The 12669-nt window shown below is 42.6% G+C and overlaps 1 protein-coding gene across 2 annotated transcripts in view; it reads left to right on the top strand.

The window, feature by feature from the left end:
• The first annotated feature begins 3093 nt into the window (after positions 1-3093).
• The window catches only part of tmem117 (transmembrane protein 117), a 32317-nt gene continuing 22741 nt past the window's right edge, over positions 3094-12669 (top strand). The window contains exons 1-2 of one of the 2 annotated variants that reach the window (XM_084555254.1): positions 3094-3789; positions 5855-6162. In XM_084555254.1, the coding sequence (XP_084411380.1) occupies positions 5883-6162 (280 nt within the window). In that variant the 5' untranslated portion in view covers positions 3094-3789; positions 5855-5882. Of the gene's footprint in view, positions 3790-5638; positions 6163-12669 lie in introns of those variants that run through there. The other variant, XM_084555255.1, reaches the window with a different exon arrangement.

Below are 12669 nucleotides of genomic sequence, written 5' to 3'. Positions count from 1 at the left end.
TGTTTTTTTCCCCCTCTGGTTGGGGTGGGGTGGGGGCGGTAGCCACATAAGTGATGATGATTGGCTAAGGTAGGGTAAGCCAATCAGCGGCAGGGCAGTCTTCAGTTGGGCAGGTGTTGTTTACACACCTGCCCAACAAACGCGCGCATAGCAGTATCACACAAGTGATCAGAGATAGACTGCAGCAATGGAGTTTGGAGCATTCAGAGGTAAAGTTGCCCTTTTCAAGGTGGAAGTATAGGCACTACTTTAACCTCATTGAGGTAAAAGGCAAGAATGTATGAAGTGTACATTAGCTCAGAAAAAAAATCAAATTTAAACATATAGCCTATATTTTTTTAAAAAGTAACGTTAAAGTTACTTTCCCTGGTAATTAGTTACTTTTATAGTAGAGTAATTCAGTTACTAACTCAGTTACTTTTTGGGAGAAGTAACTAATAACTATAATTAATTACTTTTTAAAAGTAACATGCCCAACACTGGTCACCACACTTCAGCCCCCCTCAATCTCAACACTGGATCACCCCAGGGCTGTGTGCTCAGCCCTCTGCTGTTCTCGCTGTACACACATGACTGCGAGGCCACGTCAGACTCCAGCATCATCATCAAGTTTGCTGACGACATCACTGTTGTGGGACTAATCTCCCACGCTGACGAGACTACAGGAGGGAGGCCTCCCACCTGGGGGACTGGTGCCGGATGAACCACCTCCTGCTGAACATCAGTAAAACAAAGGAACTGATAGTGGACTTCAGCAGGAAACAGCAGAGGGACTTGCATCACCACCACCTGAATGGGAAATTGCACCAGGCCCTCAAAAGGGTGGTCTGTTCAGCTGATCGGACCATCAGAACCCCCCTAACCAACCTGCAGGACATTTATACAAAACGTTGCAGGTTGAGGACCAAGAAGATCCTACTGCCATCAGGCCGGCGTTTCCTTAAATGGACTCAAGTACCACAGCTGCTTTAAAATACTGTAAATGCATGTATATATGAGCCCTTTAAGTTTACATTTCAAGTTTACAGTCTATATTCTATTTTATTTTTCTCAGTTATACATTTATACTTGTATTGTTTACCTTGTGTACTATGTGTAATTAATACTGTTTTTACTGTATTACTTTTTTACTACTGGCTGCAAGTACATAAATAAATTTTATCATGTATAACTGTGCATGTAACAAATAAAATCTTTCTTATCTTATCTTATGATTACAATCTTCGCTGCTCCTTTTTTCCTCCAAAATCAGTTACAACTTCCGCTTATACTGCATATTCCCGGTTTATTGTTGCACCATCAAGCCATTGTCTGCGAAATCATTATGCTGCTCATTTACAGTCCTATGGGGCTTTGTCTCACTTGATCTTTGAGACCTCCACAGATGAATGACATTTGAAACTCTGGAAACTGTAAGCTGCACTTTTTGTGTTCCCACCCAGCTTTATTGTTAGATCCTCACCCAGTTGTTCAGAGGAGCCCATAGCTCTTGAGGGCTGGACAAAAAATTAGTAAGCGCATTACCATTTGAAGAAAGACTGCCTGTGTGTTTGCTGCAGGCGTTACATCAGCAAAATGTCAGGCAGTCAGTTTTCCCTTCCTTCTGAATAATGTGCAATAATATTGTGCAATAATAATGTGCAGTTTTTTTCTCTTTAAGAATGTGCAATAACAAACCATGTACAATCACAATATTTATTCATTTATTTTTTGGGGGGTGTTGGGTATTTGGGGGTCATTCATTTATTTCTAGCTAGTTCTTGTACATGTCCGACAGTGCTGTGTGCGATGGAGATGTCAATTTCCCTGTGGGAACCTCCCCCATGGGTCAGTAAAGTTTATCTATCTATCTATCTATCTATCTATCTATCTATCTATCTATCTGTCTGTCTGTCTGTCTGTCTGTCTATCTATCTATCTATCTATCTATCTATCTATCTGTCTGTCTGTCTGTCTTTCTACATTTCAGCATGATTTGGGTTTCTGAACTGTAATGACGTCAGATTGTATTTGGAGTGAAATCCAGCTACATCTGGAAGCCATCAGGTTTCCTGTCTCTGCTCTCTGTCTCCTCCTCGATTAAATAAATAAATAAATGCATACATTTTATGGCAGTAAAATCATCCTGCCAGAGGGAATCTCTGCGTCAAGCGAGACAGACACACTCAGGGTCATACAGGAAACGATGTCGACACTCTTTCAAAATATAGTGTGCAAAGAATCACGTTGAGCAACACAGTTCATGGCTGGCACTAAAACTGCTAGTAAAATAAGAAGCACATAACAATGTTAATCATTATTCATCGAATTTTAGACACAAAGCGGTGTATGTCCGCCTCAAAAAAATATTTCAAAATAACGAAAGAAAGAAAGAAAATGCTCGTGTCACACAGTCACATTGGTTAAGAACGAGTATTTCATATCAACAGTCAATAATGTTACATATTGATTATGACCCCAACACTGAAATTTTAGATTTGGCACCTTATCATACACAAAGCAATTCATGTAAAACAAATGTAAGAAAAATTTGAAGAAAATAGATAGATAGATAGATAGATAGATAGATTCCTCCTTTATGTATGTGAAGGTTCTCAGTCATCCAGGTCATGGTATATCGAAAAAGGTTAAAAAAAGCAACTGGACTTGTAGAGTTTTTTGAGAAGACGTTTCACCACTCATCCGAGTAGCTATTCAGTTCTAGGGGACTGGTACATGCGTTTATGGATGGGTTATTTGGTGTGTACACTCCCATCCATAAACACATCAGGAAACAATTCAGCGGTCCACCTACACCTGGAGGACAAAGGGCACTCCTTTGAAGATCACAACATCCAAATCTTAGCCAGAGAAGGCCGATGGTTTGAAAGAGGAGTAGTAAAGGAAGCCACCTATGTCGGACTGGAAAAACCTTTGCTAAACAGAGGAGGTGGACTGAGATTTAATCTGCCATCTATTTACAATACAGTTTTAACTTCTGTCCTCAAGACGTTTCAACCTCATTCACACCTTGATGGACAAGGGTTGTTAGAGCACCATTCATAGGGAAGAGGACGGGATCAAAAAAACAGTCTCCCCTCAACGACAGGTAAGTACCCAGTCGTTAATGAAAATTAGCTGCACCGGTTTCTGGTTGTTAACATAACAAGAAAGTTCCAGGAGGAGTTCCTATTTAAACTTCAGACTTCCCACCAGTCCCCTAGTACTGAAGAAGCTACTCGGATGAGTGGTGAAACGTCTTCTCAAAAACTGTACAAGTCCAGTTGCCCTTTTTAATCTTTTTTAACCTTTTTCGAGTTTCCATCCTATATAGAAATATGTGTAGCGAGTCGTATCGTTTTAGTTTGAAAGGTGCGACCGGAAGTTCTACGTTGTACTGGCTCTGACTTGACGCTGGTAAATCAACGTGTTGGCTACATCGCTTCGATGATATGCGCCTCGTGTGGACCCCGCTATCTCCATCTACCTTACAGCCGCGCCAGCAGCATCCCGTTAACTCCCCAGAAGCTACACCTTCCGGCGGGGACCCACAGACTAAGCTACGCCCGGCTGAGCTAGCCCGCCCGGCGCATGGACGGTACGGCCACAATGGCAGAGGATTTAGGGGTACCTCTGTCGTACACAAACAACAGGTCGCATGGATAATCCCCCCCACTCCACAACCCTCCCGTGTCGTCTCGTGTCTGGGATGATCAGAGTGCCGCCGTCGGCTTGACGTGGCCGCAGAGCCGTGCGGGAGCGATGCTTCTCATCCTGGCTGTCGACTGAGAGGGACGCGGCGCGGAGCAGGTGCGTCTATGATGGGGTATATATCGCACATGCACGAATATATCACCGATTGAAAGTAGGACTCGAATTTCGACCGGCCCGCATCTCACTGTGGCTGCACCCGAGATCCAAGTTGTGTAATCGGATAATTCCGGTGTTATCTCCGAGATATGTGGGGTCGGGCGATGTGACATTTGGCGTCATGGCTGTTGTGACATTAGAGAGGGATGTGGTGTGTGGTCACAGACTTATGATCTTAGCACCATAATCCACCCAGAAATTGCCAGAACTGGCACGAATACAGGACCTGTCAGTGTATTTCCTGAAACACATGAGCTCTGTTTACATTGGTCTTAGAGGATGTACCATGATGATGATGAGGAGGAGGATGGAAATGATTAACGAGATCTGGAAAAATCACTTGCAGTCCTAATTGCATTGTCCATCATTATCTAACATGTGCTGATTCATATCCCTGGCCTGTCTATTCTTTCTGTGTCGTGTCTGCATGTTCTCCTCCTGTTTTCGTGGGTGTCCTTTGGGTGCTCAGCTGAGTCCCACTTCATGCCTGTCAGGGACTCCCCTGCCATAAGGCTCTGTCCTCAGATTGGGAGCGGGTCCCCTGTCACAGAGAAAGCCTGGCGCTTGTCCTCGTCACAGTTAGAATGAGATAAAGAATGCACTCATTAGGTAGCTACACTAGTGAAAATGAATGCATTCTAATATGCACCTACCAGGCATAACATTATGACCACTGACATGAGAAGTAAATAACGTCGACCATCTTGTGACCCAAACTGATCAAGTATCTGTGGGATGCACCGGAGCAAGCCTGATCCACAGAGGCCCCTCCCCTCAACCCGTAGGACCCAAAGGCCCCCACTAACAACGTCCTGTTGCCAGACACACCCTCAGAAGGACCATGTCCATTCTCTGATGAGTCACAACTGTTTTGGAGGCACAAGGGAGACCTACACAATATTAAGCAGGTGGTCATAATGTTATTCCTGATCGGTAAAACAGTCCCGCTAAATCTTAACTTCATGACTGTTATAATGTTTTTGTTGAAACTGTGCCAGAAAGGTGGTCATTGAACTGTATGATCATTTCGGAGGATGTAGTTTGTGGTGCTGTGCTGAATTTAGCATAAGTTTTCACTTGTGTGCAGTGACTGCATTATACCTCCATGAATGATTCCCTCTGTGTGTTTGAATCACCAGCTTCGTACCCAAGGTGGCACCTAATGACAAGACAAGCATGATGCCGGTGAAATTTAATAGGCACACGGGTGTTCCAGCTCTATTTCTGAAGCCCTTACACCATTCCAAACATTACAGCAGCGGGGTATTTCAGGAAACCGTGTCAAAGCAGGGCAGCCGTTTCGAGAAGTTCAGCCTTGCAAATTTTCGGACCATTTGCCGGCAGCCACGGCGAAGCGGGTCAGACGGGAGTTCATGGGTAACTAGTAATAGCCGAGTTAAAATATACAGAGGGAGCTGACTGTCGGGAGGTTACTCAAGAGCTGCCTGGCAGAGCTTCAGCGAAATGCTGCCACGACTTTTTGAGGGGAGCACAGCGCAGACAGGCTGAGAGGATAAGCCTTTAAAAGCCAGCGATTTATCGCTTATTGGTTTATAGCACTTCAGGGTTCAGCCTTATCCAGGTATGACACTTGTTTAAGTGACTGGGGAATTATGTTATTGAAGAGCAGCTTCTCATTAACTGTGATCTCGGGAAACTTTTTTTTACCACTTTCATTTGCGTTCATGCTGCTGATTCTTTGCTGCTTTATAATCCTACCATTGTTTAATAATCCTACCATTGTTGGGAAGAGCCTGGTTTTGTGCTTAGAAATCTCCTCGTAGGTGTACTATTGGCAGTGTTGCTGGGTGATCCAAGTCGTCTGAATTGAGAGTAATCCCAATCCATGCCGAACACCGAGATATTCCTGCCACTAATCTGCGTCTGAGTGATGTTTTCACTTTAATCTGCCGTGGTGATGTGAATGTAATGTCATCTGACTGAAAGAAGCACTTTCTCTTTCTCTCTCTCTCTCTCTCTCTCTCTCTCTCTCTCTGACTCCCAGGTGTCGTGCGGCCGGGGGGCTCAGCAGGATGGAAATAGATGCCCGCTTTCGCTACTACTTCCAGCACCCATGGTCGCGCCTCATCGTGGCCTACCTCGTCACCTTCTTCAACTTCCTCATCTTCGCCGAGGACCCCATCTCTCACAGTCAGACCGAGGCCCACATGATTGTGGTCGGCAACTGCTTCTCCTTCCTGTTCAACAAGTACCCGGGCCTCGGGTGGAACATCCTCAAAGTAATATGCTGGATCCTGGCCATTATCACTGGCCTGTTTGCCGGGAAGTTTATATTCCACCGCCAGCTCTTTGGTAAGTCATGCGCACAATAATGCAGTGGAATGTGCAGAGTAATGCCTCTGCTGTGGGAGGGAAACATCCTCCTGGCTTGTTGTTGTTGATGTTGTGACTATTTGTCAGTGAGAAGCACATTTTACACTTTATTCCCCCTAAAGCAAATATATTTAAAGAGGACATAATATCTCGAGAGTCAGATCTGCACTCATCATGTACTTGCACTTGTTACACTTATATCTTTTTCAGGTCAAATCATTAATGTTTTTTTACACATTTGTCCAGTTACCACACGTTCATTGTTGATGAATCCTCTGATTGGTTTCTCAATTAAAGATTTGGTGAAGAAATAGAGTCTAATACCACACACATAGTCAAAACGTACCCAATAGATGTGTTTCAGTACAGACCTAATGATAGAGAGCTTCACAGATTCACCCACGAAATCATCAGATCTTTGCCCATATTCTCAAAAGGCTATAGGAGTTTTTCCTAAACTTTCTACCAGTTATAGACCTGTTCATTCATGCCAACACAGCATCGCTCTTTCTTCCCCCAATCCACCTTCTGCAAAAGGTTGTCTTTGCAAAATTTGTGCATATTCAAATCCTTTTTATATCCAGGTCTTCTCTCATGTTTAAGTATGTAGGTGGGCACACTTCTCATCTCTTGGAATATCGAATATGCTGTATGCATGTCCCGTATGAAATTTGTAATGTCATGCTACTCAGGATAATTGTGGAATATTGGTGTTTGTACTGGCAGTAAAAATAAATTAAAACCAGAGTTGTAGCATATTTCTATCATTGCGTTGTTCCTCTTTAGCTAAACCCGGTGGCAGTATTACCCAGAAGCTGCACCTGACCTCCCGTCATGTTTCAAAATGAGTTTCCAAATGAAGATTGTATTGTTATATTACTAGAACATCGCCTGCACGTCCTCCCCGAATGTTCCAGCGACATATTGTTTGATCGTCAGTGGACCGTCGTTTTTCTACTAGGGTTTATGTATTTACTTTATGTGTATTTTATGTGTTTATGTAAATGGTTCTGATTCAATAATAAATCACTGGTGTCTGTCTTATAAAATTGCAGAAAAAAATCTACGCTATACAATATTCTCGATACTGAGCAAATAACTGAATAATGAACAAAAAGAGAGGGCTAGCGTCTTCCCCGGGTCTATTTTTAAACACTGTGCTCAGTTTTGTTAGTAGCACGGGAATTTCTGACAAGTCTCTTAAAGGTTTTTGAAGTCAACTCCAGGACAATTCCTCCAACAAAACTGGAGCAAGTCGAAGTCTTGTTAGAAGAGAATGACGTTTGTGTATTACTTTAAGTACCTGATGTGTGCACACATCAGTTAAACTGTAATGGGTCTTGATATTCACAGGTTTCATGTCTTGATGTCTGACATTGCTGGATTCATGTTTGCTGGAGTCATTTGGTGATTTCCACCTTCAGACTTGTAATTTTTACCCACAACGTTGATTCGAATCACTCGTCAGCACTGGTTGCGGCTGAGGTCACAACTGGGTTGAGTCACTTCAGGTGATTTTTTTTTTTTTAGACCGCATGCTGCTCCCTCTGAAGCCACAAAACTGGGCATACAGCGACATACAGAGGAAGTAATTGTACCAGAGACCTGTAAACAGCAATGTTCCTCTTTAACTATACACCTAAGTTATATTTTTCACCAGGACAGGTTTAGAACCTCTACATCAGCCCAAGTATCACTTCCATATGCTACATATTTTAGCCGGTACTTGCCGCATACTACTCACTCCCTTCAACTCTCACATCCCAATGATATATTTCCTCTTCTTGTTCACCCACTTGCCATTTTCCTCATCTCCTCTTACAACCTCATACTTTCCCTCCCTCAGATGCCCGCTCCATTTCACTCTCCCCGTCATTAAGGTTGTGACTCCAATCTCATCAGCACTTCACTTGTTTAAACGGTTCATAGTGCTTCCTGTTGAACTCACACATTTCATTTCCTACTCACTTCACAACTCACTTAGGCCCGGATATTATCAGCCACCCTGGTTTATCTTCTTTGGATGAACCATTAATGACTATAATTGGAGGCCACAGAACGGGGGTGTTCGGAGTGATCATCTTCTCTGGGAATAAATAGAAGATAAGAGTGCATGATGACATGATACTTTTAGCAAAAACTGAATCCTCACTAAGAGGGGAAGTGGAACATGGCTTCGTACACAGCGGAGACACAGTTAGTAGATCTAATAATACCGGCTATTCTATCTTCTCAAGTTGCAATCATTTAATGGAAGTCAAATTCTTTCCTGCTTAGGATCTGTGATCATGTTGATCGTTCTTTGGGTCAGGACCCCACATGGGTCTACATGACCATTTATGGAGAATTCTTAGACTGCGATAGGGAAGATGATTTAATTTGCTTTAAATAGAATTAATTTTGAAATACAACACGGTTATGCAAGTACTTTTCGTAGACACTAGGTGGAGTTCCTCTTGTAAACAGAAAGTAATGTCATATTGAGATGGGACCATGATCCAATTTGGAGACCTACTTTATCTGTAGTGTTATCTGTCCATGCAGATGGTTTTGGTTTGGTTGGAGAGAGTAGGAAATATTCTGAGAGGAGAACAGCAGAAACTAAAACACTGAAGTGTTGGTTAGCTGAGTTTAATTTGGCCAATGACAGAATAGCAGTTTTGTACGTATTTTTTATTGTCACGTCTTGGAAAACATTGTGACTCATCTTGCACCTGGGGGCGTGTACTAATTTACTAATTTTGCATCCAATTAGACGCTTTCTCAGATTTCTTTTGTACCTTCCTCCCCCCTTTATGATGGACGATGCGTGCTCAGGTCACCGGACTCTATAGCTCCCCATATTTACGTGAATATGTGGAAGCAAATACCACTCTGCTAGCCACGACTTATTAAATATTGTTTGTTTACCTTGTACCTAAATAGAGTTTTGGGTAGTTTGGTGCTGTAACTGATCGTTGGTCAGGTGCAGTTTCAACATCTTGGTGACATGATTAAATGACTGAACGCTCAGACTATCATATGGTTGATGCTATTTGCCTTCTGGTTTTAGCTTCTTATTTATAGCACGAATATGAAAGCGACATCGGTCATGTCTAAATAATATGCCTTTTCCAAAATGTCAGATGGCACTGCGAGGAACAGGGTCTTCCTACATAGAAAGTAGCTGAATTGAATTTTGTTTGTAGGGCTTTCAGCACTCAAAAATGTAATTCTGAACATTTCTATATTAGAATCTCTCTCCCGAAAATGTTCACAGGGACTCTCTTACTTTAGTAGAAAGTAGTTCAGATGAAACCCTCACATAGTGAAGTCCGTGTAAAAGTAACCAGGACACTGTAGTCCAGATATCTCAGAGATTAATTAAGGAAGGCACAGAAGAGCCTAACTCTGCAGTTACCATTAGAGCTTGGAACAGGAAATATATTTTTGTAATTTAGGTCACTTTAAAAATTGTATTTGAATGCATCATTTTAATGTCATACAAAGAGAAAACACAACTGTTCAATACTGAGCAACAACTGGAACCCCAATAGATGACCAGCAGTTTCTAAGTAAAGTAAGTGCTTCATCTGATTTTCTTTGGTCTGGTTTTACACAGAGGCTTTTTAAACTGTATCTAGATAAGAGTCTTCACAGTTGTATTAGTTTGGGGGTGTAGAGGACTGAAAGAGTGCTGCTGATCCTGTGGATCAACTGATGCACTTCTACAACCCTCTGAACAGATGGTTTGGGCTTCTGTGTGTTTGTAGGTGTGGAGATACTTTGCGCATGAATATGTGTTTGTGTGCATGAACCGGATGGTGTGTACACTCACTTGAGAATTCGAGAAAGGATAGATGAAGTGAATGATCGGGAGACATATAAAAGCAGGCTGATGCTGACAGTCGAGATTCTGCACATTTTAGTAGAGCGGTTACGCAATCACAAACCCAGGTAGGGCACTAGAGCTGCACTACAGAACCAGGCCCACTGTTAAATACACTGTATCATCTATTATAGATCTGTCTCGCCGGCCCACATGTTCCACCTTCTGCACATTATGATGTCTCCACTAAGCCCCTGCAGGTCTCTATCCTCTATCTCTCTTCTCTCTGAAATGTAGGCAGGTGGTGGGAACACTTCAGGGTAGGAGCAGTCCATGCAGAGATTTGACTATCCAAAAGAGCCGTTAAAAGCCCATTTGGAAAATGTGTTATCTGTTTCCATTTAAAAAAAAGTAATACCTTGCGTAACTGCAGTCCTTTTCAGGCTCATGCCGTTTGTATTTAGGCTTTAATCAGTTTGTCTCGAGCCTGGACGCTGACATTGCTTTTGAAAGGTGACACATCCCCTGCATCATTTATTTATGAGGCCTAGAAAATCTTTTGCAGTGAAATACACCTCCTGCTACTGTTTTTTTCACCACAACATGCGAGTTCCTCCCTCAGAAACCCACACAATTATTAATCCAGTTGCTGCACAACAGTGTCTTTGAATGCCTTTTCAGTCAAGCTCCTACATACAGTACACAAAGGTGTTTTCCCTTCGCCTCCACTGGAGAGGAATAAACGCTCAGTCATGAATAACTTGTGGCAGGCGTGTGATTTGTGTGATTTAAGACTGCAGTCGATGTTCAAGAAACAACCTATGCTGTTCCATTGTACCACTCAAGGCTACGTGTGCTCTCTAATGGAGTGGGTGGTTGCCAACGACTTCAGGTCATTCCGATGAAGACTGGCTGTCATTATGCATTTGTGTTAAATCGTAGGTCACGGTGGGTTCGTGAGCCGTCTATTTCAAGTGCGTCTTACTTGCGTTCGGCCATGTATCGCGTGTAGCCTCGATTTTTATATTTTAACACTTCTTTAAGCTGCTCGTTGTGAACGAATTGTTACAAAGCCGCAATTATTTCTGTTTTATAGACGAATGTATGTTACTCTGCCACGCCCTGTGTAGCTCGTGGAAATAATTAAAAATCTCCTCTGCCGTTCCTCAATCAACATGGAAGGTACCTTGATCCTTTTGCATCAGTACCACACTTGGTTGTTTAGATAATGACATTTAGCGTAAATTAGTATAAGCACGGGAAATGGGGAATCCCATATTGTTTAAAATCAGACATTAGATTACTCATTTACATTAAATCAGGTGTTTTTTTGCACTGAGTTTATCAAATCATCATGGGCGTACCTTTGCAGGAAATGTCTATCTTGCTGCCTATCTCTACAACGGGAAACTGCTTCTCAGTTCTCTCTTTCATGCTACTACAGTCCCCAAATTAGCATAATATATTCACCTATCCAAGGATTTGCAAATTCTTAAGGGTAAATGGAATGGTGATTTTGAATCATGTGGAGCACCGTCCGTACTGGATTAAACCCTGCTTTGCATGGTATTACAGATGCTTACATTCAATGAAACCCTGACCGCTCTTCTCCACTTGGATGAGTCATTTGAGGATCCGGATATTGTGAACGGCACAAGGTAAAGGTGACGATAATCTAAAAACCCGCTTCCGCAGATCACGGAGTTGATAAGGTGATTGAGCGTTCTGCTGAGCAGTGTTTGCTAGAGAGTGTGGTTGCTCTACTGCTGGAGCGCCTCTCGTCCCCCTTTCCCTGGTCTTCATGATTGTAGCCTGCAGGATGCCATCTGCGTTCTGTCATATGTTATTACTGTGGCAAGCAAAGGCTGAGATGGCTTATGTGCAGCATTGTGTGGCTGCGGGTCAAAGTGGAGTGAGCGTGCGTGTGTCTGTGGGAGTGAATGTGTGGGTGGCAGGCTTGGAGGCCGTGTGTGTCCATTTGTGTGCGTCTGAGAGGATGTTTTGCAACTGAGTGAATTAATATTGCTGCATCTGTTCATATTTTTTAGTGAAACAATTATTCTTTTAATTTATCACACTTGTTTAACAATACCTCTGATAATAACTGTGAACAGTTGAGCACATCCAGGAAAGGTTGGGAGGTTCTCTTGTAAATTCTGTATTTTCTGGCCAAGAGGAGCAGATCAAATGAACAAATTACACTTAAGCTAAAACAAACCTGAGAGGTTGACAAACACTAAATTAGCAACTAGCTTGGGTACTTTACATGTAGATGTGAAAACACATCAGATATTTACCCTGGGATGTGGTGGAGACTAAAACTGTGCACAAAGGAGAAAACGAGACTCCCGATATCAAACCTTTACAGGTTAATGTCTGCTCGATTAGAAATTTTGAAAATATTTGCTAATATGTGCTTGTAGCGTTCGCAGCTGGTTGTGTTGCCAGCAATTGTCCAAAAGGTCAACTTACGTCAACTGAATTTATTCTTATTTTATGTAGTGCTAAGGACAATCAAAAATATGTTGAAATAAGACTACCGATTGAAGTGTTTGTACGGCAGACAGGGGGACAAAGACAGAGACATAATGACAAGAGCTAGCAAACAAGGGAAACGAGCCAAAAGGAAATTGCTTATTTACCCGAAATGTATGACTCCTTTGGTCGTGAGTCAGGCC

The sequence above is a fragment of the Chelon labrosus genome, assembly GCF_963514085.1.
Source record: "Chelon labrosus genome assembly, chromosome: 11".
Taxonomy (NCBI): domain Eukaryota; kingdom Metazoa; phylum Chordata; class Actinopteri; order Mugiliformes; family Mugilidae; genus Chelon; species Chelon labrosus.
The sequence above is the reverse complement of the archived record's forward strand: the minus strand, read 5'-3'. Positions and strand labels throughout refer to the sequence as shown.